The 24,559-nt window shown below is 40.8% G+C and overlaps 1 protein-coding gene across 4 annotated transcripts in view; it reads right to left on the bottom strand.

Annotated features, from left to right (window-relative positions):
- Gatad2b (GATA zinc finger domain containing 2B) overlaps positions 1 to 24,559 on the bottom strand; it is a 67,736-nt gene that overhangs the window by 11,121 nt on the left and 32,056 nt on the right. For all 4 annotated transcript variants that reach the window (XM_038311372.1, XM_038311373.1, XM_038311374.1 and 1 more), the window contains exons 2-5: positions 7,921 to 8,256; positions 2,662 to 2,791; positions 1,856 to 1,987; positions 484 to 615 (exon numbers count right to left, since the gene is read on the bottom strand). In XM_038311372.1, the coding sequence (XP_038167300.1) occupies positions 484 to 615; positions 1,856 to 1,987; positions 2,662 to 2,791; positions 7,921 to 8,255 (729 nt within the window). In that variant the 5' untranslated portion in view covers position 8,256. The remainder of the gene's footprint in view (positions 1 to 483; positions 616 to 1,855; positions 1,988 to 2,661; positions 2,792 to 7,920; positions 8,257 to 24,559) is intronic.

Below are 24,559 nucleotides of genomic sequence, written 5' to 3'. Positions count from 1 at the left end.
TACGTATATATAAAATTTTACTTCTTTCCATTTCATGTGGATGAATTTTTTAAAAGATTTATTTATTTATAATGTGTACAATATTTTCAGTATTCTGTCTGCATGTATGCCTGCAGGGCAGAAAAGAGCACCAGATCTCATTATAGACGGTTGTGAGCCATCATGTGGTTGCTGGGAATTGAACTCAGGACCTCTGGAAGAACAATCAATTAGTGCTCTTAACCTCTGAGCCATTTCTCCAGCCCGAAAATTATTTTTTTTAAAGATTTATTTATTTGCCGGGTGGTAGTGACGCACACCTTTAATCCCAGCACTTAAGAGGCAGAGGCAGAGGCCGCTTCTGGCCTGCAGGCACACATGCAGACAGAACACTGTAAACAAAATAAAATAAATATTTTTAAAAAAAATCTTCACAAAAGCCCCCAAATAAAGACAAGAGAGACAGACTGGTCCAATAGTAATATCCCACTATGGGTCACATACCTGTAATGTTCTCAAATTTTGAGGTTCAATCCCTTGAGCCCCAGGCCGGGAAGGAAGCTTAGATAAGCCTTGCTGTCCCACATGTGCAGGAGATGGCTGAACAATAGATGCTGCATTCTGTACAACTGGAGTCTGAGAAGGGAAACAGAAAATGAGACCATAAAACAAACAAACAAAAACAACAACAAAACCCCAACCACCCCCAACACAACAAACCAACCCAGAAACCAGTTTAAAATTCAGTAAGGTTCTAGGCTCTAAAATTTCCTTGTGCGTATAAGGAACTAATGTGAAGTACTTAATGATAAGGAAGAACGATGAGAAAAATGAAGGCTTTTTAATTTTTGTTGTTTTGTTTGAGATTCAGTCTTGTTATATGCAGCCTAGATTGACCTAGACTTCAATATGTATACCAGGCTTGCCTCAAATTCACAGAGATCTACTCACCACTAGCTCCCAATTACTAGGATTAAAGGCATGGTCACTATGCCAGGTGTTCTTTTTGCCCCCCCCCCCTTCAGACAGGGTCTCATATGGCCATCTCAACTACTCTATATAAAAACATTTTTTATTTTTTTTTGTGTATGATTGTTTTGTCTTCATTTATTTCTGTGTACCATGTGTGTACCTAGTAGCAGTAGAGGGCCAAAAGGTCAGGAGGGCATCAAATCCCTTGAAACTGCAATAACAGCTGGTTCTAAGCTGCCATGTGGGTGCTGGGAACCAGAGTTCAGGTCATATACAAGAACAGTAAGTGCTCTTAATTGCTGAGCCATCTCTCCAGCTCCCTCAAGCTTTTTTTCCCCTTCTTCAAGACAGTGTTCCTCTGTGTATCTCTGACTTCTGGGATTCACTCTATAGATTAGACTGGCCTTGAACCCAGAGTTCACCTGCCTCTGCCTCCTGAGTACACCATCATGCCTGGCATGAATTTAACTTTTGATTTTAGCTCTACTTTTCAAGTGTTGGCATAACAGACGTGTACCACCATGCCCACTTAAGGCCTTTCTTGATTAAAGCCTAAGGTTAAAACAGAACAAAAGCGCTGCTATTACACTCGCAGAAACGAGAAAACCCTGCAGAACCATAAAGAATGGCACACAAAGTTGAATCCACCTCAAACTAGACTTTTCCCCCTTTCTAGAAACTTTTCTTTAAAGCTTTTTCTTAAAAACCTGACTTATTTTTACTGTATGTACATTAGTGTTCTGTCTGCATGCATGTCTATGTGAGGGTGTCAGATCCCCTAGAACTGAACGACAGACAGTTGTCAGCTGCCCTGTGGGTGCTGGGAATTGAACCTGGGTACTTTGGAAGAGTAAGTAGTCAGTGCTCTTAACCTCTGAGCTATCTCTTCACCCCAAAATACTACCTTTTGGACCACATTCTCTTTCTGTAGCTGACTCTGCCTCAGTTTCTTTAACAGCACCAGACGAGCCTCTTCCAATCGCAGTTCATCCCTCAGTTGCTTGATAAGCTGCTGCCGTTCCTCAATGCCTTTCCCCTAAGGAAACACGAAGATTAAGTCAGCAAAAGTACCCAGAAACCTTTCTGTAAGAAATGATCTACATTTCTCTTCTGAAACCTTATCTTCTATAAGAAGCAGAAGTGAAGATATGACTGTATCTTTGTAGCCCTTCAGAATAGCATTCAAGAGTACTCAAAAGCACGTATAGGACTATAAATAATTATTGTCAATCAGTGTACTCTTGGCAAAACAGATGACTGACAAAAAAGAAAAAAAGTTTTCTTTTAAAATGGCCTCTAAATCTTTAAAAATCATATTTGATATAGATGTAATAAACAAATAAGAATTCCTCTATATTTTGAGACACTGGATAGTATAAAGGATATCATCATGCCTAATGGTTTATGACTTAAATTATAAAGTTCTCTTTCATTTTTTAAAAGATGAATAATATTGGATATGACATGCTTTAGCAAACTATTTTTTTCTGCTTGGTTGAACAGCTACCAATCAAAAGGGCACACTGTGGAGAATCAGTATGAAGAACTTATCAAGTAGGTGGTTATTTAGATCCAGAAAGCAAATTAAAATAATTATACAAAACCAAACCAGGGAATTAAAGAGAATGTGAGGAACATGAAACTAAAAAAAAAGAAGACGAAAAGGAGGAGGAGGAAAAAAAAAACCAACATCCTTTTTTTTTTTTTTACCTTAAACATCTCTAGATTGGCTGCTTTGAGTCTTTCTTCCATACGGGAGTTGGACCGAGGACTGGAAGCCTCATTATCAGACAAAACAATTATGTCTGGGGAAGGAGTTAGCCTTCCTCGGTCTGGCTCACTAGATGAGAAAAGGAAAAGATTACAGTATTTCCAACAGTGACAGTTCTTTAAAAAGGTAAAAAAATTTCTTTACTACAACAAAGAAATCCAAAGGAACTTAAGTCTTTCCTGACTCAGCAAGAGAAAGATGGATAATTCCTAGAATAAAGACACCAAGATGTAAGAGAGGGCAAAAGCTTAGCAAAGTACTTTTCTAATCTCAATCTATCAGTCCTGCAATGCAGGCACAAATATATGAAGTAATGAGAACTTTAAAAATTAGGGGATGGAAGGGGGAGAGCTGACTAGGGAGTTAGCTCCTCCAGAAGACCCAGGTTCAATTCCCAGCACCCACATGGTGGCTCACAACTGTCTGTAACTCCAGTCCGAGGGATCTGACATCCTCCTCTTCCAGCCACCATGGGCACTATATACACGTAGTACACAGACATCCATGCAAGCAAAACACCCACATACATAAAAATAATTAAAAAAAAAAATGAGATGCTCAGTGTGGTGGCTCACACTTTAATCCCAGCACTTAAGGTCAGTCTAGTATACATAATGAATTCAAGGCCAGTCGGGCTATATAATGAACGCTGTCTTAAAAACAAAATTAAAAATTGAAGTAAGTGCTCTGATACAATATTTTAATTGTAACTGTTTCCCTATTATCACATCACTGAGCTGTCACTATTACTAGTTATCTAGAGGACTGGAGAAAGAGCAGAGCCATTAGCATCCAGTCATCTACTGATGAACAACAAGGAAATAGCTCACTCTAATAACATGGTTCTGATAAGTGATAATGTATCCTGTCAAGAGTTGAGTCATTTATGAAAACACAAAAGGAGGTGTGGGATAGTGGCTTGAGAAAATGAATAGTATCAACTATAAAGTACAGTCTCTTGGAAAAGGACTAACCAAAGGCACATTAGCCAGAATATCTAGCTAGCATCTTCCCTGAAAAAGAAACTATCCAGGAACTACTTTGACATCTAAAATCCTTCACATAGACTTCTCTTACTTCCAAATCTATTCATTAGATAACCTTTGCTTTTATATTTCTGCAGCTCAAATATAAAGGATCTTGAACAATCTAATTAACACATGTATCTTCCACCTCCATTTATTTTTAAATGTGAGACATCTCACGTAACTGACTGGCTTCAAGCCAGGTGTTGGTAGCACACGCCTTTAATCCTAGCACTTGGGAGGCAGAGGCAGGCAGATCTCTGTAAGTTCAAGGCCAGCCTGGTCTACAGAGCGAGTTCCAGGACAGGCTCTAAAGCTATACGGAGAAACACTGTCTTAAAAATACAAACAAAACAAACCAATTCTGGCCTATATTTCCCAAGTACTATGATCTCAACAATGTATCATCGTGCCTGGCTGAAGTTATTTTTCCCCCTTTTATTTGTGGTTAGATCTGGGGATAGAACTCAATACCTGGCAGATACCTAAGCACACCTTCTATCACCAAGGAACAGCTATAGCTTTCTGTGACAAAATAGCTGGGAGTATATAGGGCTAGGTGAGGTTGGTGTGGTTATAGGTCTTATTTAATGTGGACTTTAAAACCTAAAAGCTCATAGATCATTAGTTTTAAGAGCCTATCCAGGGCTGGAGAGATAGCTCAGAGGTTAAGAGCATTGCCTACTCTTCCAAAGGTCCTGGGTTCAACTCCCAGCAACCACATGGTGGCTCACAACCATCTGTAATGAGGTCTGGTGCCCTCTTCTGGCCTGCAGGCAAACATGTTATGTAGACAGGATATTGCTTACATAATAAATAAATATTAAAAAAAATTATTAAAAAAAGAAAAGGATGCTGTTCCTTAAAAAAAAAAAGACCCTACCCACTATTTTCTCAAGGTTTCTTTGTTGGGTTTTTTTTTTTTTTTTGGTCTCAGATCCTTGGGGACATATAAGCGTTTGTATGTTACTGCAAGTGCTAGAGAAGTAGTCTATCATCAAGTAATACTTCTAGCCCCCAAGAAGCCTTTTTTGTTTTTAATTTTAATTAATTTAGTGTCTGTACATGCACGTACATATGTGCCAGGGTACTGATGTGGTCAAAGGACAACTCTGTGGAGTCAGTTTTCTCCTTCCATTGTGGGAGTTCCAGAAATCAAATTACAGTCATCAGCCTTGGTTATAGGTGCCTTTACCCAGTGAACCATCTTGCTGGCCTTTATGGCTCAAGCTAACTCTGAACTCACAGTGAGCACCCTGTGCTTCTGCTTCCTAAGTTAGTAGTACAAGCACAGTGTACCACCATTCCAGACTTCACCTAAGGTTCACCTTGGAACAAGGTGTCCTGATGATTGAGATAACTCACAGGGTAAAGTGAGTCACTAATAAGTTTGGCCGAGAAGAGGAACAGGAGGGGAGAAGTAAGGAGACGAGGACTCTGTCAACTAGTGAGTGTGTGTGAGCTGCACTGGAGCCAGTCAGACAGCAGGCTGAGAGCATGGGATTACAGGACAGATGCCACCCGAGGAGGAAGACTTCCGGCTCTCAGAGCTAGTGTGTGCTCGTGTTTCACTTGTCACTCTGCTCCCTCTTCCTTCTCACTAGAGACTCACGAGTGAGCAAGGGCAGGTCTGGAAACTCCCTCCTTGATTCATAGTATTTCATGTCACCACGCAGCAGCTTATGAAATTCCAGTCCTGGTGAGGTAAGTATATTCTCTAAGCCTATTTCTAAGGTAAAACATTATTCCCTACACAAATGATTGCCATCTATTCCTTAGAGACTTCTCAATACCAAGTTGGGCAGAAATATTCCTGAACGAACATGTTGGAACTGTGTGTCAGTAACTTACACTAGAAACAACACTTTATTTTATGCTTAGATACAATCCAGAGACATATTAGACAGATGGCATAGATAAGACAAAGCCTAAGTCAAATCTTCATTCCAGTTTGTTTGTTTTGTTTTTCCTGACAGACTCTGTGTAGCCCTGGCTGTCTGAACTCACTCTACAGACCATGCTGGCCTCGAACTCCCAGACTGGGGTGAAAGAGAAGTCACCACCACCTGGTGTCAACATTCTTAAATCACTGTCTGAGGCTTTTAAGCATGAATCTTCTACCTGTTAAGAGCTTATTAAAAGCTAAACACCACTTGTGTTTCAATCTGGAATATTCCCAGAGGCTTTAACGCTCATAATTCTTTGTTTTTTGACACAAGGTCTCTTTTTGTAGTCCTGGCTGGCCACAAACTCAGATCCACATGCCTTTGGCTCTCGAGTGCTGGGATTAAAGGTGTGTACCACTACTGACTGTCTTAAAGCTCCTTTAAAAAAAAAATTGCACACACACACACACACACACACACACACACACACACACACACAGTGCTTGCTCTATCTGGATGTACACCTACATGCCAGGAGAGGACATCAGATCCAATTATAGATGACTGTGAGCCACCACGTGGTTGCTGGGAATTGAACTCAGGACCTCCGGAAGAGCTGATAACACTCTTTACCTCTGAAAGCTCCTAGCTCTTATCTGCCTGGATGTGATGCAAATCTTGTATCTCATTGTTGTGGTAGATGGATGACTTTGGGTTCAAGTCCCACCACAAACAACAGAAGAAAAAACAGTTGTTTCTCTACCATTCTAAAACAGTAGTTACACTAGTTTTCACTTTACACATTATTTATTTCACAGATACTAGAATTCACCCCATTAGTGGTATTTAGGCAACAAAGACAGAAGGTCTCATGTTACAAATTTCATCTTCCATATTTTTCTTATTCTTTTGTTCTCTTTTAAAGATCTGTTTATTTAATGTGTTGCCGACATACATTTATGTTTACCACATGCATGCCTGGAAGTCAGAAGAGGGGTTGAATCTGTTGGAACTGAAGTTCAGAAGATTGTTACCCAGGTCCTCTGCAAGGGCAACAAGTACTTTTAACTATTGAGCCATCTATCCAATGGCCTTGTTTTAATTCATATTAAAAAGATTATGTCTCTCCTGAGTTCATTCTTACAGAAAAACTTGTGAGGATGTGGAAGCTACAGGTAGATTTGGAGAAATGTTGTGTTAAGTAGATCACCCTTATATTCTTCAGGAGGGCTAGTGTCATGTAATGGCATTTCAATTGTATTTTAATAAATAAAGACTGCTGGAAGATCTGAGGCTAAAACAGTCCCACTGGTCAGCCTTAAACACCAGATTATGGTAACATGCACCTTTAATCTCAGTAGCCATAATGACATTCACCTTTAATCCCAGTAGCCACAATGACATGCACCTTTAATCTCACTAGCCATAATGACACACACCTTTAATCCTAGTAGCCACACTAGTTGCCATAGAAACTGGGTGGTGCATGCCTTTAATGATGTGGTGCACACATTTAATCCCAGCCCTAGAGAGGATTATAAATTGGGAGGAAACAGCTCTCAACACACAGTCTCATTCTGAGATTCTGAGAGGCAGGATTGCCATTTCAGACTGAAGTAGAGGTAAGAGCCAGTGGCTGGCTGTTTTGCTTTTCAGATCTTCAGGTTGAGCCCTAAGTTCTGTCTCTGAGTTTTTATTATTGTGTTTCATTTGGCACCCAACATGGGGCTCGAACCCATGACCCCAAGATTAAGAGTCTCATACTCTACTGACTGAGCTAGAAAAATGCCGCCACCATCCAGCGATCTGCATGCCTCTGCCAACTGAGTGTTGGGACTAAAGGCATGCACCACAATGTCTGGCGAAAGATTCCCCCCATCCTCCTAAGATTTAAGCTCCAGTTCTCATGACTGAGTAGTAAATATCATTCATTACTTTGTCACATTTCTGGTCCCCAGAAATAATCAGCTTATCTTAGGTAAGAACTATGACTCTCCATGTGAGCTACCTAGCTTCATCTGGAAATGAGAGGAATTCATGGTCAACTTAAGCCAGAGGACACAGATCTTCTTTCAAGAAGACATCATCATGTGGTAGCTCACATAAGTAATCACAACACTGAGATACTGAGGCAAGAGGACCGCCAAAAGTTCAGGACCAGCATGGCTATAGTGTGAGACCCTGCTACAAAACAACAGGAAAAACAAGACAGGCAGCTTTAGGATGACGATCACCCCCCCTTCACTGGAATCATGTCACGCTCCCAAGCTGACAGCTACTGCCATACCTCCGTCTAGCGCTCATGTCCACAGGCTCATCACTGATGTTTTCTTTGCCTGGCCTTCCAGCAGTCCTGTTGTCGCCATGAGGCCTGAGATTCCCATTGAGTTTCTCTTCATAACCCTTGACACCACTGCCATCTTGTTTGGTAGGTAGCTCATGTGGCACCTCAAGGTTTGCCAAATCTTTCCTTTTGAGAAGGGCCAACATTTTCAGACGCTCCATGGCCTCATGACCCTCCATTTTGAGGCGTTTTGCCAGGACATCATCTCGCTCATCTGCCGGGTCCAAACTCCTCTTCAAAAGATTCAGACGAAGAGCATCTTCTGTCATTCTATCCATTCTATGGAAAAAACACAAAGAAAAATCAGAATAAAGTTCCTTATGCAAGCCAAAAAGCAGGTGTGAAATATTAATAATAAAAATGTAGTGGCATTTCATTTGTATTTTAATAAATAAAGATTATCTGAAAATCAGAGAGTGAAACAGCCCCACTGGTTAGCCTTACAGACCAGGCAGTGGTAACATACACCTTTAATACTAAAAGCCACACTAGTTGCCTTCGAAACCAGACGCATGCCTTTAATCTCTGTGGTGCATGCCTTTAATCCCAGCCCTAGAGAGGATTATAAAATGGGAGGAGACAGCTCTCAGTCTCATTCTGAGATTCCTAAAGGCAGGATCACCATTTCAGACTAAGTTAGAGATAAGAGCCAGTGGCTAGCTACTTTGCTTTTCTAACCTTTAGGTTGAACTCCATTTTTGTCTATTGAGCTTTTGTTAGTCATGCTACAAAAAAATAATTCACATAACAAATGTTTAAAGTTACAGATAACAGAGCTAACTTCCAATGCTATTATTGTCCTACAACATCTATATTATTTCTCCAGTAACTTTAGCAATGAAAATAAACTTCAAATACACTGCAGTCACCAAGGCCTTTAATTATAAAAGGGACACGAAATCCACACTATACCCATGTAGATGGTTCTTTAAAAACAAACAAAAACGTGGTGGTATACGCCTTTAATCCCAGCAGGCAGATCTCTGTGAGTTCCAAGCCAGCACGGTCTACAGAGAGTTCTAAGACAGTCAAGGGCTACACAGACAAACGTTGTTTTAAAAAACAAAACAACAAAAATTAAAAGTAAAAACAAAATCATTAATGCTGGAGATAAGAGTTTGCCTATAATCCCAGCACTTGGGAGTCTGAATCAGGAGGATCTAGAACTTCAGGCCAGCTATAGCATCATATCCTGTTAACAAACAACAGGGGCTGGAGAAATAACTAAGAACACTTGGTGCTCTTGTAAAAACTGGGGTTCAGCTTCCAGAACCCACAATGGCAGCTTACAAGCATCAATAAAACTCCTGTTCCAGGGAATCCAGAGCCCTCTCTGGTCTCTTTGTAGCCAAAACACATGTACACAAATTTTTAAAAAACAAACTGAAACAACAACAACAACAACAACTAAAGCCAGCAAGAAGGCTCAGTAGGCAACGGTGCTTGCTCCAAACCTGATGACCTGAGTTCAATCCTAGAGCCCACATGGCAGAAGGAAAGAGTTGGTTCCTGAAAGTTGCCTTCTGTCCTCCAAATAAATGCTATGGCATATGCAATACCCTCCTACCCCAACAAACAAAAAATGTTATATATGTATTCTATTATTTTATTTTTTTGAGAGAGAGTTTCTCTACATAGTCCTGGAACTCACTATGGAGACCAAAGGGGCCTTGAATTCAGAGATCTGAGATCTGCCTGCCTCTCCCTTTCCAAGTTCTGGGATTAAACCACTTTACTAAATCAGCCTTATCCATAACTACATTCTAAATAATTACCTTTTATCCACAAATAAGTATGGCCCTCACCCTGCATCAAGTAAATTTCTCCCTGCAATAGACAGCAACCATTTCAGAAAACCACAATCTATCAAAATGCAGAGATGCAGAGCCCATATAAAACACAATCCCCATACCTAAGGTTCAGGGATTGGGACAGGAAAAAACAAATGAAAAGACAGAAAAACATGTAGTTTTGCTATGAGATTGTAGTTCCTAGAAATGTCTGAAGCTATGTCCATAAAGTCTCACCAACGTGACTACCTTAAACAAGAGCTGAACAAGGGTAACAATAGATATGCTAAGTGGACTGAAGAAAGTTCAGGAGGCCTCAAACCAATACAAACAACTATAGGGAACTAAGGCATGCTGAGAACCAGAGAAATTTTTTTCTTCAAGATAGGGTTTCTCTGTAGCTTTGGAGCCTGTCCTAAAACTAGCACTTGTAGACCAGGCTGGTCTTGAACTTATAAAGATTCGCCTGTCTCTGCCTCCCAAGTGCCGGGATTAAAGGCGTGCACCACCATCGCCCGGCGTCAGAGAAATAGTCTTAACCTGAAAAGAGTACACCAAATGGTTATCCAATACCAAATGGTCAGTCCCAAAAATGTATATTCAAATAACATTATACAGATGAGCCTTTTTATAAACCCTCAATTCTACATAGATCTAGGTAAAAAAAATCTTAAAACTTTAAAGAAATTATTTAACTATAACTATTTTATTTGCATATGTATGAAGAAGTCAGATGCCCTGGAACCAGAGTCACAGACAGTTGTGAGCTGCCATGTGGGTGCTGAGGATTGAACCTGGGTCCTCTGGGAAGAATAGCCAGTGCCCTTAACCTCTGAACCATCTCTTTAGCCTCCAAAATCTTAAAACTTCAAAAGATTTATGACTTTTCCTATATATCCCCACTAGTATCACCAAAATCTCTTTTCCACCTTTCTCCATAGTATATAAACAGTACAGGCTACAGAGAGCTGATCCAGACCAGTAAAATTGCCTGGAAGCAGAGACCAAAAGAACTGCACAGAACAGTGTTTCTCAACCTGCCTAATGCGGTGACCCTTTAATAGTTCCTCATCTTGTGGTGACCCCAATCATAAAATTATTCCACTGCTTCTTCATAACTGTAATTTTACTATTATGAATCATAATGTAAATATCTTGTGTTTTTTGATAGTCTTAAGTGACCCCTGCAAAAGGACTGTTTGTCCCCCAAAGGGGTCATAACCCACAAGTTGAGAACCACTGGCCTTGGAAGAAACAAAAAAAATCAGATGAGCTGCCTGGAAGAGGCTCAGGCCAATTGAGCCACCAGAAGGGACACTTCCAACCTAACCTGTTGAGTGGCTGCAGGCTGTGAACTGTGCTCCAGGCTTCCAGCTTTGCAAGCCATCACCACTACAACTAATACCTCACCATATTCCGTCCTGTAAGTGACCCCACTAAGGTGAACTTTGGTCTGTCAATAGGCTCCCTATCCAGGATGAGTAGACGTGTGTGTGTGTGTGTTGTATCTCCTCAGGAAAAGTTGTCACATAACACCTCCCAATCCTGCAATAAAAAAATTATACAGGCTAGGTAGTGGTGGTGCATGCCATTAACCCCAGCATTCAGACACCGGAGCAGGCAGCTCTTTATGAGTTCCACGTCAGCCTGGTCTGGATCCAGGACAGTCAAAGATACACAGTGAAACCCTGTCTCAGAAAGAGAGAGAGAGAATTATACAGTACATCTTCCCAATAAAATCAAATAGTACATCTCCCTAGTACTATGTATTTTCACATGCTCATATCTCTTGCCCATCTAATCAACCCATAAATGTTAACTATATCCTACACATCATGTTCACAGTTTAGGGAGTAGAAAAAAAAAACATTTTTTAGCATATTAGTACATGCCTGTAATCCCAGCGTTTGAGGAGCCAAGGAATGTAGATTCCCACATACTGATGTCATCCTGAGTGTGGTTCAGGCCAGCCTGTGCTACATAATGAGACCTCATCTTAAACAAATCAGAGCGAGTTCTAAGACAGCCAGGGCTATACAGAGAAAGTCTGTTGAAGCATTATTAATAAAAACTCAGAGAAATTGGGGTTCAACTTGGAGATCTGAAAATCAAACCATCCAGTAGCTACCTTACTCAGGAATCTCAGAATGAGACTGAGAGCTGTCTCCTCCTGATATTTTTTTATAGATTTATTTATTTATTATGTATTCAGTATTTATGTATTCTGCCTGCATGTATCCCCGCAGACCAGAAGAGGGCACCAAATCTCATTACAGATGGTTGTGAGCCCACCACGTGGTTGCTGGGAATTGAACTCAGGACCTTTGGAAAAGCAGGAAAAGCTTTTAACCACTGAGCCATCTCTCCAGCACCCGCCTCCTGTTTTAAAATCCTCTCTAGGGCTGGGATTAAAGGTGTGCACCACTGGGAATAAACACTGTCCGGCTTCTATGGCAACTAGCGTTGCTATTAGGATTGAAGGTGTCTGTTATCACTGCCTGGTCTGTGAGGCTGACCAGTGGGGCTGTTTCACTCTCTGATCTTCAGACAAGCTCTATTTATTAAAATACAAGTGAAATGCCACTGCATCCTGTTTTGAAAAACAAACAAACAAGAAAAGAATCAACTGGCTGGTTGTTGTTGGTGTTTAATCCCAGGGGAGTCAGAAGCAGGCAGATCTCTCTGAGTTCGAGGCTAGCCTGGTCTACAAAGCAAGTTCCAGAACAACCAGAGCTGTTACAGAGAATTCCTGTCTCAAAAAAAAAAAAACAAAAACAAAAACAAAAACACCCCCCCCCCGAAAAAAACCCCAAACAAACAAAAATCAAAATCACAGGGCAGAATTGCATTTAACCCACCTAATTACCTTACTTTATATTGTATTATGTTGCTAACTATCAGCTGTCTTCCCTGATCTTACTGTCTGTCTGGGAGCTGGGGCTTGCTGCCATTCTTCAGTAACTACCAGGATTACCATGTTGCTAGTCATCAATAAAGACCAAAATTCAAAAACTTAAGCTTGATTTTTGCTGACTACACATTGTTTTACTTAATGTATAAAAACTGTTTTTTGAACCATTAAAAAGTTAAGAGACGATGCATCTGTATACCACTTCTCATCCTAACTCAGACTGAGAACTTCAACTATTTAATGGCAAAAACACAAAACTACTTCTTTGACTTCTCTGACTCTTTTTCTTGGGAGGGGGGTAGGAGGTTTCAAGACAGAGTTTCTCTATGTAACAGCACTGGCTGTCCTGTAAGAACTAGCTCTTATAGACCAGGCTGGCCTCAAACTCACAGAGATCCGCCTGCCTCTGCCTCCCTAGTGCTGGGATTAAAGGCGTGCCCCACCACCACCCCGTCCATCTCTATGTTTTGCACTTGCGGTTCTTTCAGTTTCTCCAGCACATGTCCAGTGCTCTCATTATTCTCTGTTAGGTCCTGGCTTCAAAGGTCACAAGCATGGCCTCGGTTAGCATTTCTAGCCTACCTGGTCACACCACAGTTGCATGTCACATGCCCCTCCCGGGTTTTTGTAGTTGTTGTTGTTGTTTGGTTTTGTTTGTTTGTTTTGAGGTAGGGTCCCAGAAGCTGGCCTGGAATTTGCAACAGATCCTTTAACAGGATCTCTAAAAATCAGAGATCCACCTGCCTCTGCAGGAGTGCGCGACCATCACACAGCAAAGTTCACTTGATTTCTAAAAATGATTTCTTACCAGATATGGTGGCACACACTTTTAATTCCAGCACTTGAGAGGCAGAGATAGGCCAACCTGTTCTACAAAGTAAGTTCCAGGATAACTAGGGCTACACAGAGAAACACTGTCTCAAAAACAACAACAAAAAAACAAAACAAAACAAAACAAAAAGATTTATTTTATATATGTGTGTGTGAGTGCCTGTATATATTTATGTGCATTGAGTATGCACCCAGTGCTCATGGAAGCCACTCTGAAACTGGAGGTACAGATGTCATGTGGGTGCTGGCAAATGAACCTAAGTCCTCTGCAAGGCCCCCTTAACAATTTTTGATCCAAATGACGTAAGCAAACAAAACAAATGTTTAAAAAAAATTCCAGGTTAGTCATGATAACCAGCTTTAACTGCAGAACTCAGTAGACAGAATCAGGCGGGTCTCTGTTTTGGGTCAGCATAGTCTACACAGCAAGTTCAGGTCAATCAAAGCTACACATTGAGACCCTATCTCAATAAAAACATACAGATAGACAGATGATTCTGGGCAGGGTTTGGTGGTCCCTGTCTATAATCTCAGTTCCCTAGAGGTAAAGACAAGAGAATAAGGAATTCAATAACAGCTTTGACTACATAGGGAATTCAAAGTCAGCCTGACCTACAGAAACCCATGGCTTAAATCAATCAATAAAATAAAACATTGTAACACAAAATAAACTAGTCTGAAGAGGCAGGTGGATCTCAGAGTTCTAGGCCACCCTGGTCTACATAATGAGTTCCAGGACAGCCAGAGCTAAATAGTGAGACCCTGTCTCAAAAAGAAAAAAAAAAAAAAAAAACAAAAAAAAAAACAAACAAACAAAAAAAAAAAAACAAAGTAAAGATACACTAGTATGAAGCTTGTATGTTGAGGAATGATGGTAAGAAAATACTATAAAAGTCTTCGTTTTCAGCTCGGCAATGGTGGTGCACGCCTTTAATCCCAGCACTTGGGAGGCAGAGGCAGGTGGATCTATGAGTTAGAGGCCAGCCTGGTCTACACAGTGAGTTCCAGGACAGCCAAGACGGTTTCAGACAGAAACCCTTTTTCAAACAACAAAAACAAACAAAAAACAAGTCTTCGTTTTCTGTAAGAAGAGTAGGAAACTGTACTGTAGTAAAAACACTGTGTCTTAATACACAACAGTCTCTATTCAGAACTCAGATGTTTTGGCCAGTGCTCACTGGGGTTCCTTGCAGTAACAGCCATGGTGTTTCACGTTGCTCAGAACCAAGACTGCAGGGAAGGTGCAGAGTACATCACAGGCAATGCTGCAGAAACACCTAAGCCTATTGTAACTTCTTCTTTTTTTTTTTTTTCTATTTTTAAAGATTTATTTATTTATTATGTATACAACATTCTGCCTCGATGTATGCCTGCACGCCAGAAGAGGGCACCAGATCTCAGTACAGATGGTTGTGAGCCACCATGTGGTTGCTGGGAATTGAACTCAGGACCTCCGGAAGAGCAGCCAGTGCTCTTAACCTCTGAGCCATCTCTCCAGCCCCCCTATTGTAACTTCTGATGCTCACATGTTCAGTCCTGTAGTGGAGAGCAGCAAGTGCTTTTAACTGCTGAGGCATTTCTCCAGCCCCCACTTGTTTTTGTTTTTTGTTGTTGTTTTGGTTTTTTTGAGGATGGAGTGGAGGTGTGAGTGCCAGCCATGATAATCTAAGTCTGGGCAGAAAGGAAGTTCTTTACTTTCTCCAACCATTATCACCTGGGACTCTGGCCGTGGACAATGGAGTCTAGAGTCTCAATAATTTACCCTGAGACAATGCCTGGTAGGCCAAGATTACCTGACCCCTACCCAAGAGCAGACCATTCAAAGGAAATTCCTGGCATTCCAAGCACTGTAGATAGAAACACCTGCCAGCACTTCACCAGGACACCCCTTAAAAAATGTCAGCCAATCAAGGGTCCTGAACCCTCAGAGACCCCTCAACCCCACCTTTACTACTATAAAAACCCAATTCTAATTGAACTCGGGGTTCTCTGGATATTCCAATGTTGGAAATGCAGAGAGACCGAGTTTGCAAACTTGGTTAAAATAAAGGCTCTTTGCTTTTACATATGGGACTCCTTTGTTGGCTTTTGTGGGGACCCACGGATTTGGACATAACAGAGGTCTCTCTATGCAGCCCAGATTGACCTAGAACTTCCAATATAATCCAAACTAATTTTGAATTCTCCATTCTTACACTTCAGCCTCTTCTAAGTGCTGGGGTTACAGGGGTATATCACAATGTCTAGCTTCTCCAAATAATTACTAGTTTAATTATTTAACTTTCACAAAAGACACAGAGAAGAAACTGAACTGTATAAAAGTAAAAAGTCTCTCTCAGGATGGCCTCGAAATTGTAATTCTGTCTCAGTCTTCTAAGTAACACTACGTCCAGCTAAATATTATTTTGAATAAAAGGAAAACAAGAAATTCTTCATATTTCATACCTCAACACTAATAATGAGCAATAGGTGAGAAAAAGCATGGAGAATTTTTCAGTCTGCTGCTGGGAATCACTTTCTCCTAAGTACGCACAAAAGAAAGACTTCTCCAACAATGTGCATTCCAAGTGACATGTTACCACAGTCAGATGCAAAAAAGTACACTAAGCAGGAAGAAAAATAAAAGGTATGTGACTAAGGAAATAAGGACGAGGAAGATAGAAGGGATCAGTATTTGAACAAATGCTAGAATGGGCTAAGAAGCACACACACAAAAATCATTTCATTCTCACATTCCTATGGAATTCAGGTTATTTTCATTGTGTGAAACTGTGACCAAAAAATCCACAAAAAAGCCTCCCTAAGAGCACACAACGAATGAGAGTGACAAGTAGAGTCTACATGTGCTTCTAACAACCACAACACTGTCCTTCCTCTCCCATAGCAAGGCTGGAAATGGGTTTCAACTCTCAAGCAATGGACACTCATGCTAATGGGAGTGCGCTTTTCTACATTCTGCTTTGACAGTAAAAACTTCAGTCTTACTTGCTATAGATATAATACATGAAGACAGCAATGTACATTATAGACCATACATTCCCCAAATTTACTCTCATAATCAGACTAATAATGCTGGAGAGTTGAAAACTGTAATCTTTGGGAAAATATGCTGGGAAGTGGTTGTAATAGAGGAAAAAGTAATCATTTAAACCTTAGAAAAGTCTCACATACACACACACCCTCAATCTCAGTGGTTCCCTCATATCCATTCCCTCTCTCTGTCCTCCTCCCACTCCACTACCAGCCTATTCCCCTTTCCCACTATGTGAAGCCCTACCTAAATTTCGATCAAGAGGCCAACAAACAGACTGTCACTAGATGGAGTCTTTAAATGTATTTTTAAAAATATTTTTTAAACTTGGGTTGAGCAGTGGCTCAGGCCTTTAATCCCAGAATTTGGGAGTTCAAGGCCAGTCTGGTCTATCTACAAATCCAAGTTCCAGGCCAGCCAGGACTGTTACACAGATAAACCCTGTCTTGAAAAAACAAAAAAAAAATCAAAGAAAAAAAAAAGAAAGAAAAGAAAAAGAAAAAAATTTAAACTTTATATTTTTCTGTATGAGTGCTCTGCATATATACGGACATGTACGAAGATTGCATCAGATCCTACGATAGATGGTTGTGAGCTGCCATGTGGTTGCTGGATATTGAACTCATGACCTCTGAAAGAGAAGCCAGTGCTTCTCTGAAGCAACTGAACTATCTCTCCAGCCCCAAATCATTAATCTTGGACTCTAAAATAGTGAACTGTAACAAACTTCTTGTTATTATTATAAAGTTTTTAAAAAGTTCTCAAGAGTGAACTCAGAAAGGTGATGGTGACACGTGCCTATCATCCCAGCATTTGGGAAGCAGAAGCAGGATTGCTGCAAGTTCCAGCTCAGCTAGGCCCACACAGTGAGCCCTTGTCTCTAGAGAATAAATAAAAACAGTAATAATAGGGGCTGGAGAGATGGCTCAGAGGTTAAGAGCACTGACTGCTCTTCCAGAGGTCCTGAGTTCAATTCCCAGCAACCACATGATGGCTCACAGCCACCTATAATGAGATCTGGTGCCCTCTTCTGGCATGCAAGCATACAGGGAAGAAATGTTGTATACATAATAAATAAATCTTAAAAAAATCAGTAATAATAATAACAAAAAAGAACCAATCAGGTGGTGGCACACACCTTTGATTCCAGTACTAAGAGGTAGAGGTGGGCAGATCTTTTGTGAATTCAAGGTCAGCCTGGTCTACACACACACACACACACACACACACACACACACACACACACACAGTCAAAGAAAGCTACAGAGAAACCCTATCTCAAAACACAATTCTCAAGTTTTTTCTGACCTTACCCCATGCACAAAGGCATGTACACAACCTCCTCACAAAATGGAAAAATAAATGTAACTAAATTCTTTACAACAAAATAGAGCAGAAAGGGAAAAAGGAAAATGATACAATTTTATTAACATCTCAAAAAAATAAAAAAAAACAGTTAAAACCAACAATGGCTAGCAAGATGGCTCAGTGGGTAAAGGTACCTATCTGCTGGAAAGCCTGATGACCTGAAATTCAATCCTTAGTACCTATGTAGTAGAAGGAGAGAAGCAACTCTCAAAATGATCACCTGATCTCCATATGCTATGGTAACCACAGGTATGTATGTACACACACACACATACACACGCTAATAAAAAAAATTTAGGGTTGAATAAATGGCTCAGTGGTTAGAGGACCCAAGTTCACTTCCCACATCAGGGAAGGCTGGTGGCTTACAACTGACTTTAACTCCAGAGGATCCAATACCTTCTTTGGGCCTCCAGGCACCTGAACATACACAATGGCATATACTCACTCAAACACACAAACATACAGTGGGTTTTTTTGTGTGTGTGACAGGGTTTCTCTGTATAACTGCCTTGGCTGTTCTAGAACTTGTTCTGTAGAACAGGCTAGCCTTGAACTCACAAAGATCTCCTTGTCTCTGCCTCTAGGGTGCTGGGATTAAAGGCTTGTGCCCTCACTGTCCAGTCTCAACTTTAAAAATTTTAAATAATAGGGGCCAGAGAGAAGGCTCATCGGTTAAGAGCACTGGCTGCTCTTCCAGAGGTCCTGAGTTCAATTCCCAGCAACCACATGGTGGCTCATAACCGTCTGTAATGAGATCTGGTGCCCTCTTTTGCCCTGGAGGTATATATGTAGACAGAACGCTGTATACATAATAAATAAATAAATCTTTAAAAAATTTAAATAATAATCATGGCCCAAGTAATAGCAGCTTTAGATAGATGTGTACTAGACAGAATGGACCTAGCACTTCTCTTAATTTAGTAACAATTGTCTTAGGGTTTTTATTGCTGTGAAGAGACACCAGTCTGACCATGGCAACTCTTATAAAGAAAAAGATTTAATTGTGGTGTCTTGCTTACAGTTTCAGAGAAACACCAAGTAGGCTAGGCTGGCTGGCCAGCAAGTCCCAGGAATCTGTGTCCTTCTCTCCCAGTGCTAGGCTTACTAGTGGGAACTACCAGGCCCAGCATTTTTCACAAGTCCTAGAGACTGAAGTCAGATCTGAGCTATTACAGACTGAGCTATTATCCAACAACCTGTTTTTGTTTTGAGATAGGGTCTCACTGCTATGTCACCCAAACTGACATGGAAATCACTCCTCTTTTTCTTGAGAGAGGGTATCAGTGTAGCTCTGGCCTGCCTGGAACTCCCTATGTAGACTTGAACTCAAAGAGAAACGCCTGCCTCAGCCTCACAAATGCTGGGATAAAGGGGTGAGCCACCATGCTCTGCCTGTATGGAGCTCATTCTGTAGCCCAAATGGTCTACAAACTCTAGAAGCTTCTGCTTCACAAGGGCTAGAATTTGAAGGCTGTATAATTTACACCTGACCAATTCACATATTTTGAAGATATAAATATAATAATTACACAAATAATATGTCTCAATTGGTCTTTAGATATTATAATGTAAATCTGTGACCTCTACTTTCAAACTTCCACATAAAGAACTTGGGTGTGGTTCAGCTGTAGAGCACTTGCTAGTATGTGCAAAACCTATAATTGACTCCTAGTGTGCACAAGCACACACACACACACACACACTACAGAGAGAGAGAGAGAGAGAGAGAGAGAGAGAGAGAGAGAAACAGAGCGAGACAGAGAGAGAGAGAGAGAGAGATCACAAAACAAAACATTTCAATTAAATGAAAGACCATGTTTTCTACCAAAGCAGAAACAATGTATTTTTCATGTCCTGGCAAAGACTACAGAACAATGATTCCATCCTGCACCATTTCCCACCTACCCTAATGCAGACCAGATAGTGAGCTCCTTCCAAGCTTAACTAATCCCAGCAATTAAGTATGTGCTTCCCAGGAATATAATCTCTCCATTTCATTTCCCTAAAGGAGCTTAAACATACACAAACAAAACTGCAGAACAAATTCCTCAAATGGGGCTATAAAAGCCCCTAATAGAAAGCAAACTAGAGAAAGAACAAGTTTCATTTCAGAGTCTATAAGGAATGAAATTATCTCTAAATGTACTGTTTTAATGAGATGACTTTAGAGGTTGCTTCTATACCATCCTAGAAGTAGTAATCTCTGGAACTTAGCAATTGTCAGAGTGAAATATTGGCAATCCCCTGAGAAAAGCATGGTACCAAGTGTGAGTCTATGAGCGCTACTGTTTCTCATTAAGAAAAGATTTACTCAACAAGTTAACAGAAGAAATTACCCTGGTCTCTGTTCAAGACAGTAATATAAAGGACATAAGCCCCAAGTGCTGCTTATATTATAATTGGCAAGGAGCTGGGCATAGTGGCTCATGCCTGTAACAAACCCAGAACTGGGGCAGGTAAGGCAAGAGGATTGCTGTTAAGTTCTTGACCTGCCTAGATTACATAACTGAGTTCCAGAACAAGTCATGTCTCAAAAACACAACACAATACCATTACTTAGCAATGATATTTTGGTGATTTGAATTAAGAATGGCCCCATAGGCTCACAGAGTTGAATACTTGGTCACCAGGAAATGAGACTATTTGAAAGGATTAGGAGGTGTGTCCTTGTTGGAAGAAGAATGTCAATGGGGTTGGCATTCAGATTTCAGAAACCCAGCCAAGCCTGCAGATCTGGATGTAGAAATGCCCAGCTACTTCTCCAGCACCATGTCTGCCTACATGCTCCGTGCTCCCGGCCCTTCTGACAATGGACTAACCCTCTGAACTGTAAGCCAGAACAAATTCAATGCTTTCCTTTATAAGCTGCTGTGGTCATGGTGTCTCTTCACAGCAATAGAACAGTGACTAAGACAGATATCAACCAAGGTGAAAATAAACTTGGTAGGCAGAGACTGTAGTTCAGTGATGGTGTACATATACATCTGGTACCTTGGTTTTGATGCTTGGCACAATAGAAGGGAGAAAAGAAAGGAAAAAGAGACTTGGCAAATCAAAAAAAAAAAAAAAAAAAAAAAACCTGGCACAAGTATAAAAGATAGGGGCTGGAGAGATGGCTCAGCAGTTAAGAACACTGATTACTCTTCCAGAGGGCCCTGGCTCAACTCCTAGCACCCACATGGCAGCTCACAACTGTCTGCAATTCCAGTTTCGGGGACCCAACCTCCTCACACAAACATACACACCAATGCACACTAAATAAAAATAAATTATTAAAAAGAAAGTATGGAAGATATTGGCAGACTGCTACAAATATCACCAGAGCTATAAGGTATCATCAACCCTAAGTGCTAATTCTAAAGAGAAGTAGAATTTAATTAACTCTCTTCTGAGACAAACAGTACTTCTCCAAAATTAAGTAGACATATAAGAAGCTGTTTTAGAATCAATCTGTCTTAGGTTCTTACACAGACTATTTATCAATGGTCCTATTTAAACTGAAGCACACAGAAAATAATGGTTCCTTTTTCATAAAAACCCTACTCCCCACTCCAACCCCTCTTTTTTTCCCCCACTAAATGTATTTGGTTGAACTGAGTTTGGATCACTCATATTTGGGGCAACTAAGACCAAGGTATTAAGAGCCCACAGATGGTTTTTATTTTTAATTATATGCACATATATGCCTGTGTCTATGTGGGGGTATGTGCCCATGAATGAAGGTGCCCATGGAAGCCACAAGAGGGCATCAGCTGGAGCTACAGGAGGCTGCTGTAGGACACTTGTGTGGGTGCTAGGAAGTGAACTCAAGCCCTCTGGAAGGACAGTACATGCTCTTAACTGCTGAGCAGTCTCTCCAGACCCCTAAATGGCTTTTGGGAGACTATGACTTAAGGGAGAAAATAATTATGCAGAGCACTACCAGAAAGAACCTCAAGACCACAAAGACAGAATAGATTCTCAGTGACTTTCCTTGTTGTTTCAATTTAATAAAACTAAGACTTCTCTTGAGATATTTTTGTTTAAATTTTTTTTCTCCTGCTCCGCTCTAGGCCCTTTTTCAAAGTTTTTAATAGTTTCATTATAACTTATTGCCTAGGCTCCATTTTACTCTGCTAACCAAACTTGTCTATCTCAATCTTCTGTAGGCAGCGCCACTCCTGCAGGGTGGCATATACTACCACCCTTGGCCCTACCACCCCTTACTGTCTTCCACATAAACACCACCTGATAAAACATAATCCTAATAAAATGTGTATTCTAGCCAGACAGTGGTGGCACATGCCTTTAATTCTAGCACTCAGGAGGCATAGACAGGTGGATCTCTGAGTTCAAGGCCAGCCTGGTCTAAAGGGCAAGTTCCAGAACAGGCTCCAAAGCTACAGAGAAACCCTGTCTTGAAAAAACCAAAAAATAAAATAAAAATAAATAACAATAAAAAAATATGTATTCTCCCAATTTCTTAATAATACTGTTGCTCACTGCCAATATTTAACTTCCTGAGCCAACAAGATGGTTCAGTGGGTAAAAGTTTCTTGGGACTACCTTGGTGCTTCCCAGGGCTCACATGGTAGAAGAAAATTCAGAATGCTGTCCTATGACCTCCACATGTATACCACTCCTCTACTTCAATACTAAACAACAACAAAATAAAAGAAAAAAAACTAAACTCCCCACTAAAACTCCATAAAATCTAAGGGAAAAAATATGGTTCTTATGTGAATATACCTTTGGAAAAATTCTCCCAGTTCTACAATTCCACTTACCTCAAGTGCCTGTTCTGCAGAACAGCTGTGCTCTCTCGTTCTCGCTCTCTCACACCCACACAAACACACATGCACAGGCTAATAAGCCCTGGAACGTGAACTCCTACTACTGGTAGTGGGGGAATCTGTGCCACCCCACTCTTTCCACCACCTTCCCAAACTTTTGGGGTACACAAATTCTTAAGCTCCATTCCAGAGACAGGAATACACAAGCCTGACAACAGCCTGTGTTCAATCTCCAGAATCCATCAAAAAAAAAAAAAGAAAGAAAAAAGAAAGAAAGAAAGAAAGAAAGAAAGAAAGAAAGAAAGAAAGAAAGAAAGAAAGGAAAGGAAAGGAAAGGAAAGGAAAGGAAAGGAAAGGAAAGGAAAGAAGTCAGTCTACAAAGTTGTCCTGTGACCTCCACACCAATGCCATGGTTCATACACGTAAACATACCATACACAAACACACAAAAGCAATAAAGGGGGCTGGAGAGATGGTTCAGTGGTTAAGAGCACTTGCTGCTCTTGAAGAGGACTCAGGTTTGGTTCCCATCTACATGGTGGTTTCCATCTATCTGTCTTAACTCTAGTTCCATGAAATCTGGCATCCTCTTCTGACCTCCACAGGCATGAGGCACAAATGTGGTGCAAATACAAACATGGAGGCAAAACATTCATACATATAAAATTAAACAAATCTTTTAAAAATTACAACAGGCATACACACATATATTTTTTGTCTAAACATCTTGGAGGCATAAGCAGGATTATCAGGAGTTAAAGAACACATGAGATCTACCTTAAAGGTGTGTGTAGAAGCAGTGGCAGTTGGAGAGATGGATCATCAGTTAAGAGCAGTGGCTGCTCTTGCAGAGGACCCCAGTTCAATTCTCAGCATCCACATGACGGTTTACAACCATCCCTTAAGCCCAGTTCCAGGGCATCCTGGTACATATACATGCATGCAGGCAAAACATTCATACACATATAGTAAAATAAATCTAAAAAAAGGTAAACATCAAGGAACCCCCCACAGTCCAGACTAGAGACGTGGCTCTGTACTTGTGCACCTGGTATACAAAAGACCCTAGACTCAATTCCCAGCACCAGGAGGCCCACAAATAGATTCAGTTTGTAGGCTATAGCTAAACTAATACAGCAAGTCAGAAAAAGAATCAAACAGAAATTTTGTTTGGCTTGGTTTTTCAAGACAGGGTTTCTCTGTGTAGCCCTGGCTGGCCTGGAACTCACTTTGTAGACCAGGATCACCTCAGAGTCAGAGATTCTGCCTGCCTCTGCCTCCTGAATGCTGGGATTCAAGATTTGCCACCAGGCTGGGCATCTACTAGACCTGTAAAGAAGAGTCAACACTAGTAATTCTCAAACTGTTCAATCAAAGAGAAAAGAAACCATTCTTTGAAGCCAGTATTAGCCTGATACCAAACTGAGAAGCTTAACCAAAACAGAAGAAGGAGGGAGGGAAAGAAAAAGAAAAAAAAAGTAGCTATCTACAGGCCAAAGAGACGGCTCAGTGGATAAACATGCTTGCTGTTCTGACTGAAGACCTGAGTTTGATCCCCAGGAACCCGAAGAGAGAGCTAAGTCCTCTGAGTTGTCTTCTGACCTCCACACATATGAGACGATGGAACTTGGAAGACTGAACTCTAGCAAATTAGGGTGCGAGTAAAACTAACTGGACAGCTTAGGGAATGAGCAGGCCAGCCATTCTAGTCAGTCCTGTGCTAAAATCCTAAAAGTTTAACCTCAGACTAGGCATGTAACTCAGTGGTAGAGTTCTTACCTACCATGCACAAAGCCCTGTTTGATCTCCAATACTAACAGAAAACAAAATGGGTTAGGTGCTAAAAAGCACAACATTACCTACAACTTCATATTAC

Source organism: Arvicola amphibius, chromosome 14 (genome assembly GCF_903992535.2).
Source record: "Arvicola amphibius chromosome 14, mArvAmp1.2, whole genome shotgun sequence".
In the NCBI taxonomy this organism is placed as follows: Eukaryota; Metazoa; Chordata; class Mammalia; order Rodentia; family Cricetidae; genus Arvicola; species Arvicola amphibius.
Note: the sequence above shows the minus strand (reverse complement) of the source record. Positions and strands in the feature narration are given on the sequence as shown.